This window comes from Podarcis cretensis, assembly GCF_951804945.1.
Source record: "Podarcis cretensis genome assembly, chromosome: 1".
Classification (NCBI taxonomy): Eukaryota; Metazoa; Chordata; class Lepidosauria; order Squamata; family Lacertidae; genus Podarcis; species Podarcis cretensis.
This window is the reverse complement of record NC_137170.1, coordinates 18,911,387-18,937,234: the sequence shown is the minus strand read 5'-3', so window position 1 is coordinate 18,937,234 and position 25,848 is coordinate 18,911,387. Positions and strand designations below refer to the sequence as shown.

The following is a 25,848-nucleotide window of genomic DNA, read 5'->3' as shown; positions in this document are numbered from 1 at the left end:
AGGAAAGTCCATCACCTCTTGTGGGAGTCTGTTCCACTGCTGAACAGCTCTGTCAGAAAGTTTTTCCAAATGTTAACTGGAATCTCCTTTCTTGCAACTTGACGCCATTGGTTTGAGTCCTACCCCCCAGAGCAGGAGAAAACAAGCATGCTGCCTCCTCCATGTGACAGTCCTTGAGATATTTGAAGATGGCTATCATGTCTCCTCTCAGTCTCCTCTTTTCCAGGCTAAACATACCCAGCTCCTTCAAGCGCTCCTTATAAGGCTTAGTTTCCATACCCTTGATCATCTTGGTTGCTCTCCTCTGCACATGTTCCAGCTTGTCAACATCCTTCTTAAACTGTGATGCCCAGAACTGGACACAGCATTCCAAGTGTGGTCTAACTAAGGCAGAATAGAGTGGTACTATTACTTCCCTTGATCTGGACACTACACTTCTGTTGATGCAGCCTAGAATAGCATTAGCCCCCCCCCCCCCCCGCTGCTGTATCACACTGTTGACTCATGTTCAGCTTGTGGTCCACCAAGACCCCATGATCCTTTTCACCTGTACTGCTAGTAAGCCAGGTGTCCCCCATCCTATATTTGTGCATCTGGTTATTCCTGCCTAGGTGCAGAACTTTACATTTGTCCCTATTGAAATAACATTTTGTAGCTTGCGCCCAGTTCTCCAAACTGTTGTGGTCATTTTGAATTCTGATTCTGTCTTCTGTGGCATTAGCTACCCATCCCAGTACTGTATGGTGTTATCAAATTTGATGAGCATCCCCTCAATTCCTTCATCGGTCATTTATAAAGATGCTGAACAACGGGCCCAGGACAGAACCCTGCAGCACCCCACTTTTTACTTTTTTCCAGGATGATGAGGAACTATTCATGAGTACTCTTGGGGTTCAGTCAGTCAACCAGCTACAAATCCACCTAACAGTTACCTCATTCAAACCACATTTTACCAGCTTCCTCTTGAGAGTACCATGAGGTACTTTGTCAGAAGCCTTACTGAAATCAAGATACAAGGTGTCCACAGCATTTCCCCAATCCACCAAGTTTGTAATTCAATCAAAAAATAAATCAGATTGGTCTGGCATGACTTATTTTTGAGAAACCCATACTGGGTCTTAGTAATCACAGAATCCTTTTCTAAATGCTCACAGACCGACTGTTGAATCATCTGTTCTACGACCTTCCCTGGTATCAATGTCAGGCTCCCCGGTCAAGTAGTTACCTGGGTCTTCCTTTCCTCCCTTTTTGAAGATGGGGACAACATTTGCCCGCATCCAGTCTGTAGGGACTTCACCTGTTCTCCAAAAGTTCTCAAAGATAATAGACAAAGGCTCCACAAGCTCCTTTAGTACCCTTGGATGCAGCTCATCAGGCTCTGGAGATTTGAATTCATTTAAAGTAGCTAGGTGTTCCCTTAATATTTATTTTCCTATCTTGGGCTGCCAGGTCCCTTCTTACATCATTTATTCTGTTATCACCAGGTTGGGCATCACTTTCCTTTGGGGTGAAGACAGAGGCAAAGTAGGTGTTGAGTAGTTCCACTTTTCTCTGTCATCCAACAGCATTTCTCCGTGTTCCCTACACAGAGGACCTACCACGTGCTTGTTCTTCCTTTTACTTCAGACATAGCCTTTTTTATTCTTTTTAACTTCTCTTTCAAGCCTAAGCTCGTTTTGCGGTTTAGCCAGCCTGTCTTTCCCCTGCAACTGTTGGCTACATGTGTATACTCCTCCTCTGTGATTTCCCCTTTCTTCCACTCTAGGAATGACCCCTAGAGTTTGTATAAAGTAAACTAGCATAAAAAAACAGAAGAGAAGAGAATTGAAAAGTTATGGCTTCATCCCTATGAAGAATAGGCAAAAGAAGAAGAATTATCTGAAAAAACAAGACAGACATTTAAAGAAAGGAATGGAAGTTGTGTATGAGACAATCAAAACAGTTGCATGGAGAATTACAAAAGAATTACTAATGTCAGTATGATTCCTGTAAGAGAAATGGAATTGGCATTAAGGTCAAGATGTGATAAATGTACCATTGAGAAATTTAGAAAACAAGCAGCAAAATACTGGAACTATAGGCAATTTAATCTGAGAAATATATGATAATCATGAAATTAAGCTGAATGCGCTGCAATCCTATACACCCTTAGCCTAGAGCATGGGTAGGCAAACTAAGGCCCAGGGGCTGGATGCGGCCCAATACCTTCTAAATCCGGCCTGTGGACGGTCCAGGAATCAGCGTGATTTTACATGAGTAGAATGTGTGCTTTTATTTAAAATGCATTTCTGGGGTATTTGTGGGGCACAGGAATTCATTCATTCCCCCCCCTTCAAAATATAGTCCGGCCGCCCGCAAGGTCTGAGTGACAGTGGACCGGCCCCCTGCTGAAAAAGTTTGCTGACTCCTGCCCTAGAGTAACCACACAGAACAAAATGGGGCTTACTTCTGAGTCTTAGGCTGCAATCTTGAACCCACTAACAGGGGATAACACAGAGAGATTGCGAGTTGTCAGGAAAGGGCAATATCCAGTGTTGTAATGTTGACTAGTAGGGGAATGGTAACAAGGGGCCTGGTCAAGATTAAAGTAAAAGCAAAAAACCATCAAGGAACGATGACAATCAGTGAAGTATTTATGACAGCCTCACTGTGTGTGTGAGAGGGGAAAAAGGCATGAATTTGATTTAATAGACAAGATGGGTAAGTAAATACCGGGAGTTGCATGCATGCCGGCAGCTAAGCCACATTATGACAAACAATAGGTAATATTTGGAAAACATCAACGCCAAAGAGACTGTGAGGCAACTGTATTACAGTGATAAGCAACTGTCATAAAGGCCCCTGAAAGTAGTGTTTACCTGTTACAGTATTTATTAGAAAGGGAAGAGAGAGTAGAAGCTGAGCAGAAATGGTGGACAGCAGGAGGCAGAAGCCAAAATTGGGCATAGAACAGGCCAGGATATGAGGAGATGAATATGCATGGAGGAGGCCGGTGCCTGCAGCAAATGCGTTTGCGAAATGGAAGAGGCGGAGGGGCAAGGCCCTTAGGAAGGCTGCAATCCTATGCACACTCATTTGGAAGGAACGCCTTGCCCCAAAAAACCCATGGGCCCGACTTAAAAATAAACCATGCGGGCGGCTGCAGGGGCGCATCTTCAGGATCCGTTGGAACTGATGAGCGCAACGCCTCTTCCTCCCCACCCTCCGTCCTTGAGATACGCATGTTTACTTCGGAAACTGGAGCGTTATGTTTTGTAGGATGGCACCGCACGACTGGTTTGAAACACACGCATACACCCACACCCCTTCCTAGCCCTCTGGAAGAAAACTACGGGGAGGGGCGTGGGCCGACCCCGACTACAGCCCAGGGGAAGCGGCGGTGGCGGTTCTCCCGGACCAATTCACTGGCGCGGACATGACAGCGTGCAAGGAAGATCGTGTGAACGGGGGCTGGCACGGGATGACGCATCTAGGCGACCTCCTGAATCGCGTGTGTCGGTGTCCGAAGAGAGCAGCCGGCGGCGGAAGCGTCTTCCTCAGTGGCGTGTGAGGGCCCTCAGCCACATGGGGTTTTAAAATTTATTTAAATAAGAAAGACACAGGAGGAGGAAGGCGCCAGGGCCGGACTAGCCCCCACCCGCCTCGCCCTCCTCTGAGGCGACGCACGAGAGAGACGGGGTCGGGATTAGGCCTCCCCCATTTACCTTTTTTAGCGACGACAACACGGGGTTCAAAATCCTCTCACCGGACGGCGCTGCCCGGGGTGTGGAGGGGGGAGGGGAAGGGGGGAGGAGGAAGCGGCGGCGGTGGTGGCGGCAGCGAAGCCAACCACAGCCCCGCCGCGCGCGTGCGCGTAAACACACACCTACAAACTCACTCAGCGGCTCTGAGGACCCAGCGCTGGCCCCGGCCCGCCTGCGGCCTCCCTCCCCCCCCCCCTCCTCCAGCGGAGCCCAGGCCTCCACCTCTGCCATTGGCCCGCAGTCCTCTCACTGGGGCGGGCCAGCCAATCCGGCGCGCCTCCCCTTCGCCCCGCCTCTCTCTCACACACACTTTTGAAAGGGTGGGGCGCGTGCGCGACAGCCTGAGGGAGGGAAAGGGCAGCGGAGCGAGGGCAGGAGAGGGGGTGGTGGTGTTGCGAATTCTGATTGGCGGGGATAAGAGCTCCGCCCAATAACACCGCCCCCTTCCTCACCCCGTACGTCTTCTTCGTTTCCCCACCCCCCCGCCTCTTGGAGAGCTCATTGGCTGGAGTCATCCGCCTTCGTTTCTCCCGTGCGTCCCTCCCATTGGCTAACGGAGTCGAGGGCAAAGCGGAGTGGGTGAGAGACAAAACCAAGCTTCGTCTCTCTCTATCTCGCTCAAACGCGGACGTGCTTGGAGGAGGGAGCGCCTGCACGCGCGCGCGCGCGCGCCGGGAGAATAGAGGAGGCGGGATTAATAGTTTAAGGTGGGCTTTCGATTGGCGGAGGCGACTCGCACGTTGGCGTTTCTCCCGTAGCCTGCGTGACGCGACGACGTCGGCAACGTCTCTGTCGAGGCTCTCTCCCAAGATGGCGCTGCGCAGGGGTTGTCGTTGATGCTTCGACGCGTTTGGCTCCCTGTGGCGCGTTGCTTCTGTGAGTCGTTCTGGGGAATGCGAGTGGCTGAAAGAGGGTTGCGGGCCCCCCGAAAGCCTCCTAAAAAGGGGGTCCCTCCTAGAAAGAGCTTGTGGCGGCGACAGTAATGATGGTTGGAAAAACGTTTGCTCCACTCTTCCTGTTTTTGCCTCAGCCCCTCCTGAAACCGCCTTAAAAGGGCTCTTGAGGAGGTTTTTTATAATAATGATAATGATAATATATTTATACTCCGTCCATCTCGCTGGGTTTCCCCAGCCACTTTGGGCGGCTCCCAACAGAATATTAAAAACGATAAAACATCAAACATTAAAAACTTCCCTAAACAGGGTTGCCTTCAGATGTCTTCTAAAAGTCAGATAGTTGTTTATTTTCTTGACATCTGATGCTAATGTTATAAAGGATGTTACCGGCAAAAACCTATGTCATAATAAATTAGTAAATTTTAAGGTGCCACAAAAGGCTCTGGTAGATGCCTGTTATTTGTGTGTGTGACATTTTGTGTGGGAAACTGTTGTCTTCTGGTCATAAAACTAAATCCTTTCCCCCCTCACCAAAGGTTCAGAAGTTGCCGTGTAAAAAAGCCAACGCTTGAAAACCTGGAACCGTTCGGCATCAATAAATGAAGGAAACAAAAGAGAACTCCAGCCCTTCTGTAACATCGGCAAACCTGGACCACACGAAACCATGCTGGTACTGGGATAAGAAAGACTTGGCTCATACGCCATCGCAGCTAGAAGGACTCGATCCAGCTACCGAAGCAAGATATCGGAGGGAAGGTGCTCGCTTCATATTTGATGTAGGAACCCGTTTGGGACTGTATCCTTTGAGTTGGGTGTTGCACAGTTGGTTGGGTGTTGCTTTTTTTAGCAGTTGAGATTGCTCTTGCTTAAACACCTGAATACTTTAAAGTCAGGCAAAGTAGGTGTTGAGTAGTTCCACCTGAATATTTAAGTCAGGGTTTCAATAGCTTGTGTGCAGTGATCTGTCGAAGTGGCTTATAGGATGGGAGGGAGAGTACCCTCTTGCCCCTTCCACCCTAATACTGGGGACAGTCATGAAATTGCTTTCTTGCAAAAGTGTCAAGAGAAGTTCGTTGCAATGGATCTGTGACACTGGCACCATGCATGGGAGCGTATTCTTGGCAAACGACCCTATGCAGATGCATCATCATTTAAGTTGTCATCATAAGTTGTCAAATTAAGTTGTCATCATTTGCATTTTGATGCATCATTCAGTTTCATTTGCAGTTAATCTTTATAGCTGGGTTTGAGCTAAAATCTGTTCAGAGCCTTATCTTGTAATCCAGACATTATGATACGCTAGCAACTGGGATAATTTATTTTCATCGATTTTATATGTTCCATTCCTTCAAGCAGTTTCCAAGATATGTAAGTATAAATATGCTGTTTTTATTCAAAAACTGTTAAAAACTGTTTTTATTCAAAAACTGTTAATTTTCTGTTAACTCTGCCATTCATGTGTATGAACCCAGAAGTGACCAGAAAACATCACAAAATGCGGCAGAGTGGGGAGTTTGCAGGCTTTTTCATTGATAGTTCAAATATATGCGATTTCACTGGTGTGCAGGTGCCTCTAAACATAGCGCCCACATAAATGGGGGGGGGGTTGCCTGTACAGTCCATAATTCAAACTATAGTTAGGCTATAGCTTAGCATTTTTGCTGGGATCATACCATAATATGCTACATTAAATAGGGACAGTTTATTTTGCAAATTAAATTTCTACCAGTCAACAAATCTGAGGGTGAAATTGGTGATTTCATAGTTGTACCTCGGCTCCCAAAACCTTGGGAACATTCCTGCTCCTGAATGATTGAAAACCGCAAGTGAGTGTTCCAGTTTTCGAACGTTCTTTTGGAAGCTGAATGTCCGACGGGGCTTCTGCTGTTTCCGATTGGCTGCAGGAGCTTCCTGCAGCCAATCAGAAATGGACTTGCAGAACGGATTCCGTTTGACTTTTGAGGTACGACTGATACCTTGGAAGTCAAACAGAATCTGTTCCAGACGTCCATTCAACTTCTGAAAACATTCAAAAACCAAGGCACGGCTTCCGATTGGCTGCAGGAGCTTCCTGCACTCAGTCAGAAGCTATGTCAGACATTCAGATTCCAAAGAATGTTCACAAACTGGAACACTCACTTCTGGATTTGCGGCGTTCGGCATCCAAGGTACAACTGTATAGTGATTACATTGCCATTAGGTTGCCTATTAGAAACAGAAGATTGAACTAGGTGGAATATAATTTAAAATCATGTTCCTATAGTCCCAAGTTGTAAAGGTCATATGAATGCCACTGTTACACTTCATTGTGTGCTCTCACAAGTGGCACAACCCATTGTGTGTACAAATCCAGCATGACACAATGCCATTTTTTTTTTTGCAAAATTATTTCATGGCAGTGTTAGCTACTATGGTTTCTGGCAGCTTTTATTATCATGATGCATTGACCTTGGCCAAGTACAGCAATAAAATCTTATACAACTTTCCAAAATACTAGTGGTGATGGTGAACAGTTGGTCGGGGCTTCAGTGTGGTGTGCATAGTCCCACTTGTGCCTGCAAAGGCCTTCCCTGACACCCACGGGACCCTCCTCCCTCTCTTCTCATTGCTTGAAAGAAGCATTTTATTGCAGCAAATAGGAAAGGTGGTAGTGTGTGTTTGGTTTCAGTCTGAGTATCGTGCCCTTGACAGTTTTTCCAGTTTGCAAATGTGTCCATGGGCCCCAAATGGTTGACATCCCCAGCACATCGATCAGATATATATTTTTTCTTTTGTATGAGTGGATAATCTGTTCTTCTTTTATAAAATAAAATTATTATTTCCTCTGAATTTTATATTTGGGCAACTTCCTAAAGGAGATCTCTCTCTCTCTCTCTCAATAGGTGACTGGAGCTTGCTGTCTCTTCCTAGCAGGAAAAGTTGAAGAAACACCCAAAAAATGTAAAGATATAATCAAAACAGCTCGTAGTTTGTTAAATGATGTGCAGTTCGGGCAATTTGGAGATGATCCAAAGGTAAACAGACATGTGCTAAGGATGCTTTAACTTAAGTTAACATGGTACAACCCTAGTAATATTGTCTGTAGATATTTAGTATAGCACATGGTTTTAGTGATAGTGTTAGAGTAAAATAGTGTGAACTAGAATTCTTCTTACGCTAGATAAAAAAACTTGATACTTTTAAGATAAAATATTACCAGGACCTTTCATCAGTATTTAAACAGCTGGAAGATATTTCAGTGGTTGGGTTCATTTAGATAGTATTTTTGCCATATGTTATTTTCAAAGGCGATGTGTATTGCAGTGCTTGTGTGTTGTTCTCCTTTGCGTTTGCCTGTCTTTTCAGCAAAGAAATAATCCACTGCACAGGGGAAGCAGTGAAACTGGCCACACAGAGTGCAGCCATATGCATACAGTAAGCAAACTGGAACAAATACACTTTTGTCACTTATTTCTTTGTTATAGTTATAATAGGCATTTTGTTAGCCACGAAGTCTTCAAAAAATTAACATGCTGGAAAGTCTTGCAGGTTAGCATGAACATAGTATTTCACTGGCTTTTTTTATGCATAATTTGGTAAACAGTGTACATGTCTTGCTAGACAGTGCTGCCGCATTATTTGTGAGTAACTTTGGATGTTTGGAAGCTTTTGAACACCTCTTGGAGCAACTCCCTGTAAATATCACTGTGGTTGTCTATTTTTTGTGTAAATTTCTGTAGACCCAAGCCTTGAGCTAGTCATAAGGCACTCAGATAGCCAATATTAGTAATAAGGAACTGCTTGTCCACTTTGACTTCCAAGAATGTTTCCTCCAACTTTGCTTGGAGTTTTAGGCTAAGAAGCTCCCGTCACAGTTTGATGGCTGAACAAGCATTTGGTTCCACTCCTCCCACCTTCTCATAGCCATGGATGGTTGCCTAGCTCTTGCACCTAGTGCTATAAGTAATGGGGGGAAATGAAAGAATATGCTCAGGGAGTACTGTCAACTTCCAAAGTATCCCTTTATGATGGATATTTTACTTTGGCTGTTGGAAGTCATTCCTGAAATAATTGAAATCCGGAAGCTCGTATTTCTTTTCCTAGTAATTAGCATTTGACTGCACTTCTGTGCAGTTTCACTCTTTCCCCAAAACTGTGTTGCAGTATTATGGACTTTTTAAAAGAAAAAGACAAAAACGTGGTTGTACAGCAGGGATCAGCAACAGGATTTGCAATTGGGCTTTATTGTGGAGATAGTACTAGCTAGGAAAGTAAGCCCTCTCACTGCCATGAAAACTTGTGACTTCCCATTCCCATTCCACCTTCCTCTTCTCTTCCCCTATTTTTCCCTTTCTGTGACACTTTGCCAGCAGATCAAGAGAGTGGTTTTTTTGCCAGAAGTGGAAAATGGAGGCACACAAGACTTGATCGTAATCATGGTTCCTTATGCTCTGCTCTTTGTTGTCTCTATGATCTCTAAGTCCACTGTAATGCCAAATATAGGATATGAAAAAATAATAAATAGGATATGAAAGGAAAAAAACACGATTCTGGTCATCAGTGAGGTAGAAGGTGATTTCCAGTTGCTGAACGTTGTTGCACAACCACAATAATGTGGGTGCTTATATGCACTCATTTTATATAGCTGTTAAAAGCAAAATTTTAGTTTTTTAAATTAGGTGAAGTTACTGCAGACAAGCCCAGAAGTAGATAACCCTCAATGTGGCTATCCTTGGCATTTGGCATTATTGTGTAATGCCACCTGGAATTTTATAAAATGTAAAAAAAAAAATCAGTTGGCTTTTTGGAGTAATGGAGTCCTTGCTCTCTTCTTATGATACTTAGGAAGAAGTTATGGTTTTAGAGAGGATCTTGTTGCAGACAATAAAATTTGACTTGCAAGTGGAGCATCCTTACCAGTTCCTGCTTAAATATGCTAAGCAGCTCAAAGGTATGAAAATAGCATTGCATTTCTCAGTGCTGGTGTGTATAGGTGATGTCATATTCATTTCCCCCCGCTGTTTGTGTCAATTTAATCAGCCACATTTTTAGAAGAAATTATTGAAGGGCGGGAGGCAGACAGATGAAATGTCTGATAGGCCATTTAGCATATTTTGCGCTGAATGTGTGTGTTTCATGTATGCTATTTGTTTTGTAGACTGAGAGCTGAGCTTACACTTACTCAGGGGCTTCTTCATGCCTTTTCTCAATGTAAAACCCTGTATGTGTGCATCATCAAGCCTGTTACGGTTCTTAATTTGCCTCATGAGGCAATCGTCCCTCAGTCAGACCCACCTGCAGCTCACTTGATGTCATATGATGTCAGGCATGGGGTAGATAAAGCTGCGGTTGAAAAGGAGCAATTGAGAGTGTTATCAGCATCATTCAGATTTGATGCTGAATGTAAGCCACACTGTGTGGGCTGGATCCTCCTCATACCAGATGATTAACTGGTGGACGGACCCTGCACACCTGTCAAATGGGACTTGTAGAAGGTTAGTCACAATTGGATCCGGCCCACCAGCTGAAACAAATTCCCCACTCCTGATAAAGTAGAAAGTTATGAGTACAGTGTAGTAGATCATCACACATTTTTATTTTTTTGTGCAGTTAAACTGCAGTGTATTCTTTCTTCCAAGGAGGAGGAGCCATCTAATTCTGCTTAGGTCAAGGAACACACCTCACTTTTTCATTTTCTTTTTAGCTGGAGTTGCCACAATTCCAAGCAGCAGCTGAGGGCTGTGTGTAGAGAGCCATTGTTGAAAAGGTTAGACTTGCACATTGGCTGTTTAGTGGAAGGTGGGGTGTCTGATTCTAGCCTTTTTGGTTTGGCAGAATGTAGCCTTCTCAAATGGGCTTTGACTGCACAATCCATTGAATCTAAAGCTTCATGCGGTTGTGTGCAAAGTTCACCATCTAGATGGAGATAGCCATAGAGAAATCTGCCTCTGTATATACTTGGTCCTAATGTAGGTAAGGAAAACATGTAAAGCTGTTTTTCTCACTAAGCCTGCAAACTGCAAAAACACAACAAATTTCTTTGGTTTTAATCCTATATACACTTCTGTGAAGACCAGTTTTACTTCATGGGGCTTCTGAGTGGAAATGCATAAGGTTGTGTTACATATCTGATAATCACCAGGCTGTTTCATTTTCTTAGTAATCCTTTTCTTTTCTCCTTTCCTCTTTCTGTCACGTAACCCCCACTTCTCAATAGGTGACAAGAACAAAATTCAAAAACTGGTTCAAATGGCATGGACATTTGTAAACGACAGGTAAAAGAACCCCTGCAATCATATGCTAATTTTTACTAAAAATCATGCTCAGTAGTTAATCACTTATTGAGGCTTCCGTTCACTTTCTTTTCTGAAGCATTTCCAAAAAACTTGAAAATGGCATTATTCAGACTTTTAGTCTACCCCATCCCACATCCTTGGCCACACATGACAAGTGCTCTGCAATGTGGCTATAGCTGTATATTGAAGTGTGCAGTGGATGGAAGAGGAACATGATGTGGGAGTGCTAAATCAAGTACCTGGAAATGGTAATGGGCTGGATGGGAGCCAGTAAACTAAAGCTCAGTCCAGAGAACATGGGGGTGTGAACAGTGGATGATTCATCCGCTCCGTTAAGTGGCATTCAACCTGTTGTCGAGAAGGTTGCACTCCCCTGAAGGATCAGGTTTATAGTCCTGAAGTGCTCATTATTCCATCTTTGTCACAGGAGACACAAGCAGCCTCTGGTCTGAAGTGCCATTTACCAGCTTAGCCCTCCCTGGGCAAGGGATAGTTTCACTTCAGTTATCCAGGCCCATTAGAACTACTGTGATGCATTGTGCATGGGGCTGCCTTTTGTAAATACTCCAGAAGCTTCAGTTAGTAAGATTTATTTACTGCCTTCCTGCTAAAGGACCCCCAGTGGTTTGTGTTTTATAATACCATATACCAGTGTCTGATGATAATGGATTCTGGTTTGGTTTTTCTAGTCTGTGCACTACATTGTCGCTGCAGTGGGAGCCTGAGATCATAGCGGTTGCTGTCATGTATCTGGCCGGCCGCTTGTGCAAGTTTGAGATTCAGGAGTGGACATCGAAGCCAATGTACAGAAGGTGGTGGGAGCAGTTTGTGCAAGATGTACCTGTGGATGTCCTGGAAGGTACCAAAAGTATTTGCTGCCCGAAACATTGCTCTCTGAACCATTACCTTTACAACAGACATGATTTATACAACTTGAATACAAACTGCTGTTTATTATAAACCAGAATCTAGCATGATAGCTCAGTTGGTTAGAGCATGGTGCTGATAATGCCAAGGTTGCAGGTTCGATCCCCGTGTGGGACAACGGCATATTCCTGCATTGCAGGGAGTTGGACTAGATGATCCCTGGGATCCCTGCCAACTCTACAATTCTGTGATTCTATTTAAATAAACTGGGGTCTTTGCAGCCCTCATTTAGAGCCTGTCTGGGAAAAGTACTGTTTCATGTTCTATTTGCCTCCTTCCTAATATCGATAAATATCTATCAGTGTTTATATCATACCTTTTGAACCTTATGGAATGCTTTGGGTCCTTCAGTAAAACCATGTTTAAAAAGGGCCCATACTTTTAAAGAAGCATTCACTCAACAGTTTGCCTTCTAATGGTTTTGATCTGTTTTGATCTCAATCTGGTGAGCAGAGTTCTACTCACATAAAGCTCTGCTGGATAAGAGGGGGGGGCAAGTTTCATTTATTTCTTCTTTCTGAGGCCCTCTGTGCCCCCTCAAAATTTGCTCTGGCAAGCACGAGAGAGCAGCACAGAAGAGGTGATGGGGGAGACAGGGGAGCTGCAAGGGAAAGAGGGAATGGGCAACAACCTCATATGGGGGCAATTGTTTGTCATGGCCAGCTGAGAAGCTGGCAGGCACTCAGAATGTCATATAAAGGAAAGCTAAGAAAATAAATGAAGTTTGTGGTTCCTTGGAAAAGCATTAGATAAAATGTTTCTGGTATGTTTTTGAACACAACTTACAAATATAAGTCTCACGCTTTAGCTGTTCACCAGAGTGTGAAACTTTCTGTCTTTTATTTCATTGTTTTAAAAGATATCTGTCACCAGATCCTGGATCTGTACTCGCAGGGGAAGCAACAAATGCCTCATCACACCCCACATCAGCTGCAGCAGCCTCCTTCCCTTCAGTCGACGCCTCCGGTGCCTCCAACCCAGCAGTCTCAAAGCTCAGAGCAGTCACAGGCGCAGCAGCCGAAAGAGTCTCAACAGGCAGGACAGCCGCCCCCACCCCCACCTCCGCAAACGCAGCCGTCTAAAAAACCATCTCCTCAGTCAAGTCCTCCCAGGCAGGCGAAAAGACCAGTGGTAAGAATAACAGAAATGATATTATTGCATTGGAAAGTACAGTGGCCATTTTTTAAATCAGATGTTGGTAACAGGATGTCTTACTGGAGAATCTTTATGCAATGCAGAACTTACATAAAGCTCTTAACTGTACATGAATAGAATAAACGAATATCTAAAGTTTTGAGAAAGCATGGAACAATATGAAAAGGTACATGGTGTTGCAGTTTTATTGATTGATTGAAATTACTTATAAGCCATCTTTTAGGGTAAATCCTCCCCCCCAAAGCAAAGCAGATTCCAACAGCAGAATATAAAGCATAATGAATTGAAACTGTAAAAACACAGTAATCAGTGGCAGCAGCCAGCAGGTAACATTAATCCTAGGTTAGCTATAACATTACAAGAATAGTTAAAAATGAAGCAGCAACACTAGCCTAATTAAAATGCTTAACCATAAGAGAGCAGCAGTAAAAATGTTTTCATTGTCCTGCAACAAAGGACCCTGGTGCATCCCAACAAGAAAGGAGCTGAATCACTGTGTTTCCACTACTGAGATATTTCCTTTCGAAACATGGAAGCTGAAGTTTTATCAAGTGACTGCTGGTGTTTGAAGTAAGGGAGCATGCACCAATTTGTGCCGCATGAAGCTATGGTCAGAAGATCACAAGCTAAAAAGCTTCAACTATTTGGCTGTTAAAATATTGAAAGGGTATGAATTTATGCCACTGATGTCATCATATTAAGGATTTTGATCATAATATTTTTAAAAAATATGATTCTACATATGACCCTAAATCTTAACTCACCAACATTTGATGTCCAGAGAGGCTAATTTTGGATTTCTTGATACTCAGTGCTTTGAATACTGCTGGTGTGATTTGAGTGTTTGATTTGCACAATTTTTTCTCACTAACAGGCAGCATCACCAAAGGACGAAACCAAAACTGCAGGTATTTCCCCCCTTTTGTTTTAAAATGATCTTGTTTTGTATGGTAAAACAATGGTTGAATTATTAAAGTGTACTATTATGCATAACTACCCGCAGCTAAGTCACAATGAGTGTTTAATTGCATTGCTATTTTCTTTGAAGAAAACTTGGTTGCTACTCTTTTGGGTGTGACACTCACAAGATCACCTCTGTTTTGCTCTATTTTCAGAGGCTCCTCCTCCTAAAATTGCAAAAATTGAGACTTCGCACCCACCAGCACCCCCTGCGCATCCACCACCTGGTAAGTTCTGCTGCCATCTGCAAAGTGGGTGTTGCCTTCACTGTTTTTCTCTGAAACTCTACATACGCTGGAATTGTCAGCATATGGTTAGCCCGTACCCAGCACGGCCCCCAGGAGCCCAGGATTTGGATGGCTATTGCAATGGTGTCTCTGGCGGCCCCTCTCTTACATCATGGATGTTGGCTCATGTTTCCACTAACCCGACCAGTGTAACAAAGATGGCATTCAAACCAGAAACTTCCTTTTCCAACACTCCCTTTCTGCTAAAGATTCCCTCTGCTGTTGTTTTGACGAAAGACATTGGACACATAATCCGGCAGCAAGGGAGTTTATAAGTCTCTACTGCAGCTGAGACTATTAGGCCAAAATGGTTATTGTGCATTGTTGAGGTTTTGTTACATGGAGGAAGCTGAGGTTGCCTGGGAGCATACTGTTGGTTGAGGTCAAGTTCAACCTCATCAGGACAAAGGAAAAAACATGTCTTCTCCCTTTCATGTCCAAGCAAGCAGCATAAGCAATAGCTATACACAAAACGGAAGTTCCCAGCAAGCTGTGCTGGAGTGTAAACAGGCATATGACACACAACAGTCACGCCTGTTCCTCATAAGGTGGAACGGAATATTCTAACACATACGTATCAGCTCCTAACACGTACAGATCAATTGCCCAGTTAGTTGTCAGTGTTCTTTCTGTCATGTGCAGATGCAGTTGTGACTGAAGTGTTGTGTTCTTTGTTGCTGTTTTTCAGAGCATAAGCCTCCTCTGACCGCCGCTGTTTCCATAGCAGGCGATCAGACGACTACAGCAGATTCTGTAGACATGGCAAAGGTGCAGATTGCTCCTCCGTCACATCCCGCTCCTGTGCATCAGCCACCTCCTATGCCTCACCGCCCGCCACCTCCGCCTCCGCCGTCCAGTTACATCACCGGCATGTCCACCACCAATTCTTACATGTCGGGAGAGGGCTATCAGAGCCTTCAGTCAATGATGAAGACCGAAGCACCGACCTACGGAGCTCTGCCACCCTCCTATGGACCTCCAACTCACTTACCATACCACCCGCATGTGTACCCTCCCAACCCTCCTCCTCCTGTTCCGCCACCCACGTCATTCCCCCCACCAACTATTCCTCCTCCTACCCCGGGCTACCCGCCACCGCCTACCTACAATCCTAACTTCCCCCCTCCCCGGTTACCTCCTTCTCATGCTGTCCCGCCTCATCCTCCTCCAGGACTGGGAATGCCACCAGCAAACTACCCCCCTCCTGCCGTGCCCCCTGGTGGGCAGCCGCCAGTGCCACCTCCCATACCGCCACCTGGGATGCCACCTGTTGCTGGACTTGGACGTGCTACCTGGATGAGATAGCAGTTGTACATAGCATACGCTTTAACCTGGGGGGTGGGGGAGGGAAATGGTTTAAACAGGATAGCTGAGCAGCAACTAGGGGAATAGTCTGTATAATGAAGAGGCTGGTGTATGGAATCTAGGAGGCAGTGACTTAGAAATTTGACCAATTTGTTCACGGTTAGTAGAGAGCAGTGCAGGCTTTTTGTTTCAATATTGCAAAGCTAACTGAAATCCAAGTTGTTCCGAGTTCATTCTAGCACTGGATTACTTTGCACTAGTGAAGATGTTTTAAAAGCCATATTGGCTAAGTTATATTGATAAGAAGAAAACTTGCTTCTAGAAATCAGTGCCTACTTACTGAGTATCTTGATTAAGGTTAGCATTCCATCCGAGAGACCCTTTATGGTTTTCATTTATGTAGTGTTCCAGCAACACTTAGAGGCAATTTTATTTAATATATATGCACATATATAACACTCAACAACTGATTGCTGATGAGCCTCCATTGGTGTCTGGCTTTCTGTCATTTTTGGTTTGGAATGTACTGGGTTCTTGACCTGTAATGTATGTTTAAACCTATATGCAAATTCCTGTACATAAATATCTATATTTTCTAAGTGTGGAAGTCTGAATGTAATGGCATATTGTGATTTACAACTTGGTTTAAAAAAAAAGGCTGACTTTGTGGAAATGTACCTGAATAAACCTGGTCCTGGACTCTAGTGTGGAAAAGCAGTCATTTATCCCAATAGCATTAGATGGTTGCAGCGCCTCTCCTTCCAACTCAAATTGTGCTACTCGCAGTCACATCACCTCTCTGAATTACTTAACTGCTCTTCTGATACTTTCACCCTACCACATTTTCTGTCTCTCTCTGCAAGGCATTCCTAGAAAGAGACGAAAGGAATGCCTTAGCAGTTGATAGATTTTGCTTGCTGCTCTAAGTCACAGTCAGCTACTGGGCAGCCAGATGATGGCAACCAATGGTTTTGCTTAAATACCAATTGGCTAACCAGGAGAAGGAGAACCAGTTCTATCAGCTAGAAGGTCCTTCATTAGAGTAACCTGGTCCTTTGCTTGTTTGTGGTGTTGCTGCAGAGCTGGGGGTCCCTGACGTTGGGTCCAACAAGACTCCTGCTTTCTCCATTTTTTTAAAATGAGTGTGAGTGTGTGTTCATGGATTGTTAAGGATCCTGCCTCTTTGTGAAGGTGTTGGCTGCTTTTTCTTGTTTTGATGGTGATAGATGTTTTGCTTATTTTGGATGGCAGAGTGTGAGCATCACTAGTTCTTTCTATGAAATGGCTATTTTGTGTAACCTACAACAGGTTCTTCAATTTCCAGATGTACTCCTGGCCCCCCAAAAAGAAATGGGTTGCTGTAGAGCATTATGGTGGGAGGATAAAGAATGACATTTAGGCATGTTCATCTATAACAGGCATGAACCAAGTCTTTTTCTGAACACGTATTTTGATCACCCTTGGCAATTCATGAAATCACATCCTTCTATTTTTCCATGATCACATCTTTGCATTGACTTGCTGAAGCTTCAGGGGGAAAGAAACGTCGTTCAGTGGTAGAGCATTATTTGACTTCACCCCTGGAGGCACACTCCATTGTCCTTCGAGACAGACTGATGCCAATAGCAGCAGCACATAACATGGCAAGGACTGTGCTGGGTAGAGAACATTTCTGCACATAACTTGTATACACTCATCTTTCCACAGTGCCTATGAATGGTTTTCGATGGCATGTTTGTTCCCAGGTATAGATATATATTTTCGATTTCTTCTCCTTTTGAAATACTGTAAATGCTTAGGAATAACCAGCAGGTCAATGACATGGTTCTGCACTGTTTATATTGACAGCAGGACATCAGATGTTGCCAGAGCTCAAGCAGATCCATTTCAGCTTGCTGCAGGCTTGGCACTCTCCAATAAATTTTGTCTAAAAGGTCATCAGCTGTAGCAAGGAACACGGTGTAGCACTTTCATAAAAGCCACACCATGCTATCAAAGACTATTACACAGTTTCCTGGGAAATGATCAACATGGCAATCTTTACAGCTGGAGGAGAAAAGTCAACGGGAGCTGGTTTGCTGGAGTTTGTATAATAGGGGACTTAAGTCTTAGCTAAGCTTTTCTGGACAATGTAAAAGAGAATTTTTTTTCAGAAAGCATCACTTTTCTTTTGATTAGTGAATGCTTTCTGGTTATGCCTTTTAACAGGAGAGATTTTTTTTTCCAGGTAGAAGCAAGCACCTGCTGGTTCTGGAAGGTTACACTGCAATTTCAACTTTTGGTTTTGTAAATAATTTTGTTTGCTTGTGAAAAAACCAGAATATAAACCTCTGATACTGCCCTGTAGCTCAGTGAAAGTGAAATCAGTAGTCTGTGCTTTCAGAAGTGGATGAAATGTGTGTTGTGGCCTTCTACTTAATCAACATCATCCCTTCTGTATATATTTGAAGCAGACTCCCAGTTGCTATTTTGGACTATAATTATAATCATCCTTGCATATTGACTGTACTCACTGGGGCCAATGGAATTAGTTAAAAAGACAAAAGGAGTAAATTATGGTTAAATACTGATCTGATTTAAAATATTCAGGTGACAGTGTCTCTGCAAAATATTCCTATAACTGCAAACTAAGTTGAAATATTGCAGGACTGCAAGATCACAGGGTGAACAGAAACCATTTTCCTATCCTAATTTGAATCCAATTAATTTAAAGCCCTTAGTTTGTCAAAAAGCAAAAAAAAATCACATCTCACTTACAAATAAGGTATTTTATTTTCTTCAACTGAATGTATGCACTATCACAATCTCTTACTTAATTTTTACTAAAATATTTCAAATGAAGTTTTACACACTTATCAAAAAATCTGCTTACATTTTCTCTCCTCCCCACCCGCCCCATCCCAACTTCACAAAAGCAAAGTGATTCAAAGGTATAAACGTGTGTGCTAAGATCTAAAGACATTGCTTATATATACATGAGCAGAGGTACTAATTTATTCCAGTTCTTTTAGTCAGTCATATACAGAAAATATAGTGGGGCTGTAAGATCACAGGTTGAGCAGAAATCATAATTTCATACTGATTTCCAAAAGCAGCACAAATTTTCCCCACTTTATGAAAAATATACAATTTTATCACTTTACAGTCATGCACTTTGAAAAAGATCAGTAGTACTTCTCCCACCTTGTTTCTAAAAAGGTAAAAGGTCACTTTAAAACACTGATTTATCGCTATCATTTGACTAAAAAAAAATGTGCCGTTCTGAAACAAGGTTGTGCTCTTCCTCACAAAGGTACAGGGAGCCAGCCCACTTGGAATTTGCCATTTAAGAATTTTCCTCCGACTTGCAAATGTTAAAATGTTACCCATTTTTTTTCAAAAGAAAGGAGGGTAGAGGATGGAAAACCATGAATTTTGTTCAGCCATTTTAGAGCAGTTGCAACTCAAAACTGAATGCTCACGAATTTCTGGGGTATAAAAATTTGGTCCCAGCTTTCTGAAGCAGGTTGTAGCTTTGAACTATCATTTTTTTAAAATGGCCATCATTTGTAGCAGGGGTGTGGCTGTCCCTTCAACTGAAGAGCAAGATTTACACCCCAAAACACACACTTTAGAGCACAGTATGCAATGTTTATTTTTGCTGTTTTTGACAACTGAAACTTCAGCACCCAAGTCATACTGCCAAGTCGTTGAGTGACATTTCCCACCCGTTTCCCGATCCCCAAGGAAGACACTGGCTTTAGCTCAGGTTGAGCTAAATACAAAGCAGCAATTAACAAAACAAAACAAAATTACATATAGCATTACATCTGTAACCTCTACAATGCATATCTTGCATTGTGCAATATCCACTATAGCGAGTTTACTAAGTCCTGGATGTCTTCTCATTTTCAGATTGCTTGGGGGTGAAGGTAGCGCTCATGGCATTTGTTGGTTTCATGGCCAACACTTCATCCCTGTTGTGTTTTTAAAGTTTGAATTTTACCCAATGAAATAAAATGCAATGCAAGTAAGTGTTTTCCTTTGGCTTGCCAGCTCCCCCGTCATTCAACAAGCTGAAAGAAAAATCCAGCCCACCCAAACATCTGGAGTGGGATCCATAAGGGCCTGAACTATACACCAAAACACTACTCATCAAATTTGCAGATGACACCAAACTGGGAGGGGTAGCTAATGCCACAGAAGACAGAATCAGAATTCGAAATGACCTTAACAGTTTGGAGAACTAGGCGCAAGCTACAAAATGTTATTTCAATAGGGATAAATGTAAGGTTCTGCACTTAGGCAGGAAGAAGAAGAAGAAGAAGAGGAGGAGTTTGGATTTGATATCCCGCTTTATCGCTATCCGAAGGAGTCTCAAAGCGGCTAACATTCTCCTTTCCCTTCCTCCCCCACAACAAACACTCTGTGAGGTGAGTGGGGCTGAGAGAATTCAGAGAAGTGTGACTAGCCCAAGGTCACCCAGCAGCCGCATGTGGAGGAGCGGGGAAGCGAACCCGGTTCACCAGATTACGAGTCTACCACTCTTAACCACTACACCACACTGGAAGAGCCAGAAGCAAAAATATAAGATGGGCGACACCTGGCTTACTAGCAGTACATGTGAAAAGGATCTAGAGGTCCTTGTGGACCACAAGCTGAACATGAGTCAGCAGCAGAAGCAAAAAAATCTAATGCTATTCTAAGCTGCCTCAACAGAAGTATAGTGTCCGGATCAAGGGAAGTAATAATACCACTCTATTATGCCTTGGTCAGACCACACTTGGAATCCTGTGTCCAGTTCTGGGCACCACAATTTAAGAAGGATATTACACGGGGGAACATGTGCAAGAGGAGGGCAACCAAGATGATCAAGTGTATGGAAACTAAGTCTTATGCAGAGTGCTTGAAGGAGCTGGGTATGTTTAGCCTGGAAAAGAGGAGACTGAGACCACATCAGGACACTTTCCTTTCTCATTTGCCTTTTATGCATCCACCTCAGCCATTTTCTGTGTACATGCGGGGGATCTCAACTGTCAGATCTCAGCTCTCAGATCTCAGGCATCCCTGAGCCTCCTGTCCATTCTAAGCAATCCAGATTCCCTAACTGCTCCACCTGTACTGTCCATACATGCTTGCACACCTGAGCTTCTCACATTCACCATTTTCACTCAAAAAGAATGTAAGCCATCAGTGGTTTCATTCCCAGCAGGGAGACCAATTTGCTCTCTTGGACTTTGGCTCACATGAGAAATGGGTTCCGAAAGGCTGAACTACAACTGACCTGAAAATGGTTTGGGTCAGTTGGGGCCTATTTAAATGGATGAGTTGGATTTTACAGGTATGGAGAGGGCACGTGGCCATAAATATTTCTGCTACTGTAGTTTTCATTAAGTGAATGTTCACCTGAGTAGGTTAAGGGCTTTTTGGGAGAGAGTGCCTAGAAAAAAGCCTTGGGTCCCAATCCTCATTCCTCTTACTTGAATAATAAAAGGGGGGGGGGAGAACAATAGGGAGATTATCACTGTTATATATGCCTGTGGTGAGAAGAGAAAGGAAGGAGGGAGGCTGTGTTGTGAGCTCAAGGCCCCACCTGATCTCTCCTTTGGATAATTCCCAGGGGTGCTGCTAGGTGACCTGTTTATTGAGTATTCATTCACCCTGACTTGTCAACACCGGCATTTATTCTGATTTGTTTCTGGGGAGGTTAGATAATGATGCTTCAAAACGAGTGTTTTCCCACACTGTCCAGAGCTTGTCCCCATCACATTCCTTACTGCAATCAGCACCATCTTTTGAGGAAGTGAGTTTGTTTGATGTACAAGACCTCACCATCTTGCACGACCTGAATTTGCTGGTTTGCAACTGAATCCCAGCAACCGTCTGGATGCCCCAGGTCATAAACAACATCCAAATAGGCCCAGTACCTGGGTATGGGAAGGATGTGCAAAGCCAAGAAAGGCTGGAACATATTCAAGTGGAAATGCAAATGGAGAGGTATACTGGGAAGACTTTGACTCAAATCTTTTCGGTTCATCTATTGGTTGCAGATCTATGCAGGTCCTCAATAAGAACAAACCCTGAATAGTGGCATCCAAGAGAAGCAGGCCTAAAAAACAGAAAGATCTAGCAGCACAATAGCCAAAATTCTTTCTGAGACCAGACTGCAACGGCTGAAGGTTTGGCAACTTCAGGGTAATGGAAAAATGCAAATATCTGAAGAGTGAGCATTAGCCCCCCAAACCTCCCTTTCTGTTGGTTATTTTACACAAGTGGAATTTCAAAGCCGACTAGTGAGTTGTTATGCTTTCTTGGGGAGAGCCAACATCATGCCATTGGGACTACAACTCCCAACAGCCTTAGCCAGTGAGTGTTCAGGGTGATCGGCCTTGTATTCTAGCAATGTGTGAAGCTCACTCTGCTGGCTCTGCCTGCGCTATACAATTTGAGAAGATGTACCAAGAAATGCGATGAAACAGGAAGAAAGCGATCAAAGTCTTTGGCAGGTTACAAAAGAGCTGCATTGTCATAATAGAATACCGGCGGCCCATCCACTACGCAGCAGTTCAAAGAGACACTTGATGCGGGCGAGTGGCTGAACCGCGGAGGCAACACTTCTGAAAGACAGAGTTTTCTTTGTGCGACACAAACGGCTGCTCCTCTGCTTACATTTTTAGATAACACCATTCTGCACATTATTTCAGTGAGAAGAAAGAAAGAAAGAAAGAAAGAAAGAAAGAAAGAAAGAAAGAAAAGACACTCTTTGCAATGTCATGCCAAGGCTGAAATAAATATTTAAAAAATGGAGAGAAGGGGTGGCATTTTCTTTTCAGTTCTGTAAAGCATAGCCAAGAGGGGACACCGAAGAACTGCTTCACATAATCTTTTTTCTTTCTTTCTGGCATGGAGCTAACGTCTGGATAAGCAAAAGCAACAACAGAGACAGAAGCATGTCCACTAGAGGGTGAGGCAAAGGTAGGCAAGGCAACTGTACCTTCCACTGTCGGATGCAGAGTTGCATGAAAGAGGGAGTTTAGGCAGGTGAGAATGGGATGCTGCCCTTACACTGAGGAATCTAGTTCAGTACTTTCTCCATGGCCTAGCAGTGGTTTGCGGGGTTGCAGGCAGGGGGTGCCACTTACTGAACGAGTCTCTTCCATGCAACTATTAGGAGCCTGCTCAATGCCAGCGCCCTGCTCAATGCTAGTGGCGCTCCATCTCTAAGCGAGCTCGCCTCCTCTTTCTTCCCGCCACTCTTGCCAATTCACCTTCCTCTCCCTTGGATGCAAATCAGCACCACTGCACACACAGAGAGAAAGGCGTGTAAATCAGGGATCAGCAAACTTTTTCAGCAGGGGGCCGGTCCACTGTCCCTCAGACCTTGTGGGGGACCGGACTATATTTGAAGGGGGGGGCAGAACGAATTCTTATGCCCCACAAATAACCCAGAGATGCATTTTAAATAAAAGCACACATTCTACTCATGTAAAAACACGCTGGTTCCCAGACTGTCCGCGGGCTGGATTTAGAAGGCGTTTGGGCTGGATCTGGCGCCCAGGCCTTAGTTTGCCTACCCATGGTGTAAATGTTAGGGTCCTTTCCTCCTCGCTCACTCAGAAACCGCTGGGGAACAGGCAGCAAGAAGGCCACAAGACCGCAAGAATTTGCAGTGGGACCTTGGCTAGGGTGTGGGCCTCGGCCAATTGGTCATTGATTGTGACCCTTGACACCAGATCTGAGCCTGGTCCTCCTGAGCACTTGATCACTCTAGCCTACCATACGCCGTATGCCAACGTTGCATTAAGTGCCTGCTATTATTGCTTGGAAGCTGCAGCATTTCCGCTGCAGCAACATGAAAAAATGTAAGTTTATGCAAGTGGGGGTCTCCTTCGCATGAGTGCCTCACCCGGAAGCTGCTATGCAAGAGAGATAGGAGACATCAGGCTTATTGGGGCTCTTTTGCTTTCTGCAGGAACTGCAATATCTATCTGATGCAAAACAGATAACAGTGAGAATATAAGAACGTGGTGCCTCCAAGCATGCTCTGAGCCTAGGAATCTGTTCTCAGCACCAGAACTGAACGGAGCTTACAGAAAAAACCCATTCGAAATCTTTCTTTGTGCCAGGCAGCCTAAGTAAGGTGCTGTTGCTACTGTTGAAACAATGGGCGGTCAAGAGCCCCTGCAAATCGGCCAGAGATCAGACCCCAGCAGATCTACCTTCTGCCCATTCCTGATCTAAAGCAGCCACCATGACTTGCGGGATTTGGGAACTTCAGCCTAGGGTGGGGCATGTGACTTAGCAACATGAAGGCAGTCACAATGTCTTCAGCTGTGCAGGTCGCGGATTGCTTCTCAAAGCGCGCATTTTAATACCAACTAAAGATCTCTAGCAAAGCTTATCACTCTCAACAGGTAATTGCCAAAATAATAAGGCTACAGAGAAATCACAGAGCTACTTTTGGTGTTGTGGATTCCATGTTAGTTTCTAAAACAACGCAGCTGGGGTTGTAGCTCCGTGAACAGGGCAAAGGAAGAAAGGGAGGGTGCTTTTGGACGACCTGTTTTATTGCACATTTGTCCTGATTTGTTTGCAGGCTGGTGTTGCACCAAAAAAGTACACTTTCCAATGCATTTCTCCATCACTTTCCTTATGGCAACCAGCCCAATCTTTTTTGGGGGGGAGGCGGACAAATGAAGCAGTTGTGTTGTGCAAGACCTCCCAATCAACTTCCCGGGGTGCAACCCAAATTTGCGATCGCAAAATGGCAACGGACTGGAAACTGTCCAGGCGAGGAAGGTCCCTTGCTTTTGGGTTCAGGTATCTCTACATATGACCGTACAACAAAGCAGGTTGTCACTACAATACAAATGACACAAATCGGCCATTGGAGGATAGTTATTAACCCATTTAACATTGTTCTGGATCAGCACAGCCTGCAGACAAAGCCTTCCAAGCTGCCTTATTTACACTATAAACAGTTACAGAAAGATGGGAGCGAGTAGGAAAAGATAACCCTGGCAGCTAGATGCAGAGAAGTCCCTGTTGCTCTTCCTCTTTCCTCTCCCAGCCTTGCTGCGTGAGGTGCTTATAAGGGGCCTTTGAACTGGTTTCCGGAAAGATGTTGCCTGATCGATGGTTTGGAGCTCGCTGCATCCCCCAGTTTCCTCCAGACGACCTAAGAGCAAAAGGAAAGAGAGGCTGCTTATTACCATTTATTTTATCTGCATTTGTACAGAGTTTTCTATCCCACCCTTCTAGCGCCTATATGTGCTACTCAGGGCGTTTTAAGACTTCATTGTCCTAAGATATGATAGGCTGCTAAGCGCTTTCAGTTCTGAGGAATTCCTGGCCCCAGCTGGGTTTGCGAGATTCCTCTCTGATTCACTAGGTGGCACCCAGATCCCGAGATAACATTGGCTGACAGCTTTAAAATGCTGATCTTGTTAAAGTCTCCCGAAATTAGAACTAGAGAGGGAGAGATGCCTTAGGTAACGGTATCAAACCAGCAAATTAGGCTCAGAAGTTGAGTTCAGAGCTAGGTCAGTTGCTGGCAAGCTTGCAAGAGTCATGTTCCCTTCATCAAGCATTGCTTCCAAAGTGGAGCAAGTTGTGTGCCCTTCAGACACAAAGTTGCCTTGCATTAGAAATCCAAAAATGCTTAGAGCAGCCATCTCCAACTGAGTGCCCTCCAGCTGTTTTGGACTAGAGCTCCCATCCGTTCTTAATGTTTGATGTTTTACTGTGGTTTCACAATTTGTGGGAAGCCAGTCAGATGGGTGGTATACAAATAACAAATTATTATTATTATTATTATTATTATTATTATTATTATTATTAGCCAACCCTGCTCCCAGGCAAGAGCCATAGCTCTGCCCCAGCAAAATTACGCGTCTTGGACAATTTCCTTAAGACACCTTCCTTACGAGTTTCCGAGAGAAAGAGAGGGCTGCATTACGAAGGGCTGTACCAGTTCAGGGCTCAGATTACTGAACCCTTTAAAAATCCCTGGTCTCCAGAAAGCTTGCCAGCCAAACCAGGCTCTTAGGCCAGCCCCTGGCAAGGTCAGTTTGGGGTGTTCATTTCAAAAGACCAGGAAGTGTCAGCAGCATTCCTGAGAAGATTTCCTCGTTTGTCGTAATATCTCAGGCTGTGCAAACATCATTATTTTGTTTTAAAAAGAGAAGCTAAGAGGGATAGCCTCTTGAGGTGCAGCCCTCACATCCCTGCACCAAAAGCGAGCTTTTTCTAAAGACAGATTACAGATTTCATTGTCGAACAACAGAGCACATTCCGCAGTGCTTCACATCCCAGAGGGCGG

General features: G+C 44.2%; 3 protein-coding genes across 7 annotated transcripts in view; 1 reads left to right on the top strand and 2 right to left on the bottom strand.

Moving 5' to 3' along the window:
- The window catches only part of SETD3 (SET domain containing 3, actin N3(tau)-histidine methyltransferase), a 49,364-nt gene extending 45,467 nt beyond the window's left edge, over positions 1–3,897 (bottom strand). Inside the window, exon 1 of one of the 2 annotated variants that reach the window (XM_079948633.1) lies at positions 3,878–3,897. The gene's annotated coding sequence lies outside the window, so the exon portion shown is untranslated. Of the gene's footprint in view, positions 1–3,704; positions 3,858–3,877 lie in introns of those variants that run through there. The other variant, XM_079948632.1, reaches the window with a different exon arrangement.
- Positions 3,898–4,452: 555 nt separating this feature from the next.
- On the top strand, positions 4,453–16,247 carry CCNK (cyclin K). 2 transcript variants are annotated; one of them, XM_079948614.1, is made up of 12 exons: positions 4,453–4,619; positions 5,176–5,435; positions 5,926–6,007; positions 7,522–7,653; positions 7,985–8,053; positions 9,464–9,569; positions 10,836–10,893; positions 11,604–11,773; positions 12,701–12,972; positions 13,871–13,904; positions 14,112–14,183; positions 14,932–16,247. In XM_079948614.1, the coding sequence occupies exons 2-12, from the start codon at positions 5,239–5,241 to the stop codon at positions 15,546–15,548; spliced, it is 1,809 nt and encodes a 602-aa protein (XP_079804740.1). In that variant the 5' UTR covers positions 4,453–4,619; positions 5,176–5,238; the 3' UTR covers positions 15,549–16,247. The 2 variants fall into 2 exon arrangements, with proteins under 2 accessions (XP_079804740.1, XP_079804741.1); XM_079948615.1 differs by lacking the exon at positions 7,985–8,053 and having other exon boundaries at positions 4,454–4,619.
- A 2,266-nt stretch (positions 16,248–18,513) lies between these two features.
- The window catches only part of CCDC85C (coiled-coil domain containing 85C), a 176,364-nt gene continuing 169,029 nt past the window's right edge, over positions 18,514–25,848 (bottom strand). For all 3 annotated transcript variants that reach the window (XM_079949262.1, XM_079949261.1, XM_079949260.1), the window contains one exon: positions 18,514–24,705. In XM_079949262.1, the coding sequence (XP_079805388.1) occupies positions 24,616–24,705 (90 nt within the window). In that variant the 3' untranslated portion in view covers positions 18,514–24,615. The remainder of the gene's footprint in view (positions 24,706–25,848) is intronic.

What these genes read in the sequence shown, in the direction of transcription:
- CCNK (XM_079948614.1), top strand. Translation starts at nt 5,239, where the DNA reads ATGAAGGAAACAAAAGAGAACTCCAGCCCTTCTGTAACATCGGCAAAC. An exon ending in ATATGCTAAGCAGCTCAAAG is followed by an intron (nt 9,570 to 10,835) that starts GTATGAAAATAG and finishes ACTTCTCAATAG; the next exon opens with GTGACAAGAACAAAATTCAA. An exon ending in GGACGAAACCAAAACTGCAG is followed by an intron (nt 13,905 to 14,111) that starts GTATTTCCCCCC and finishes CTCTATTTTCAG; the next exon opens with AGGCTCCTCCTCCTAAAATT.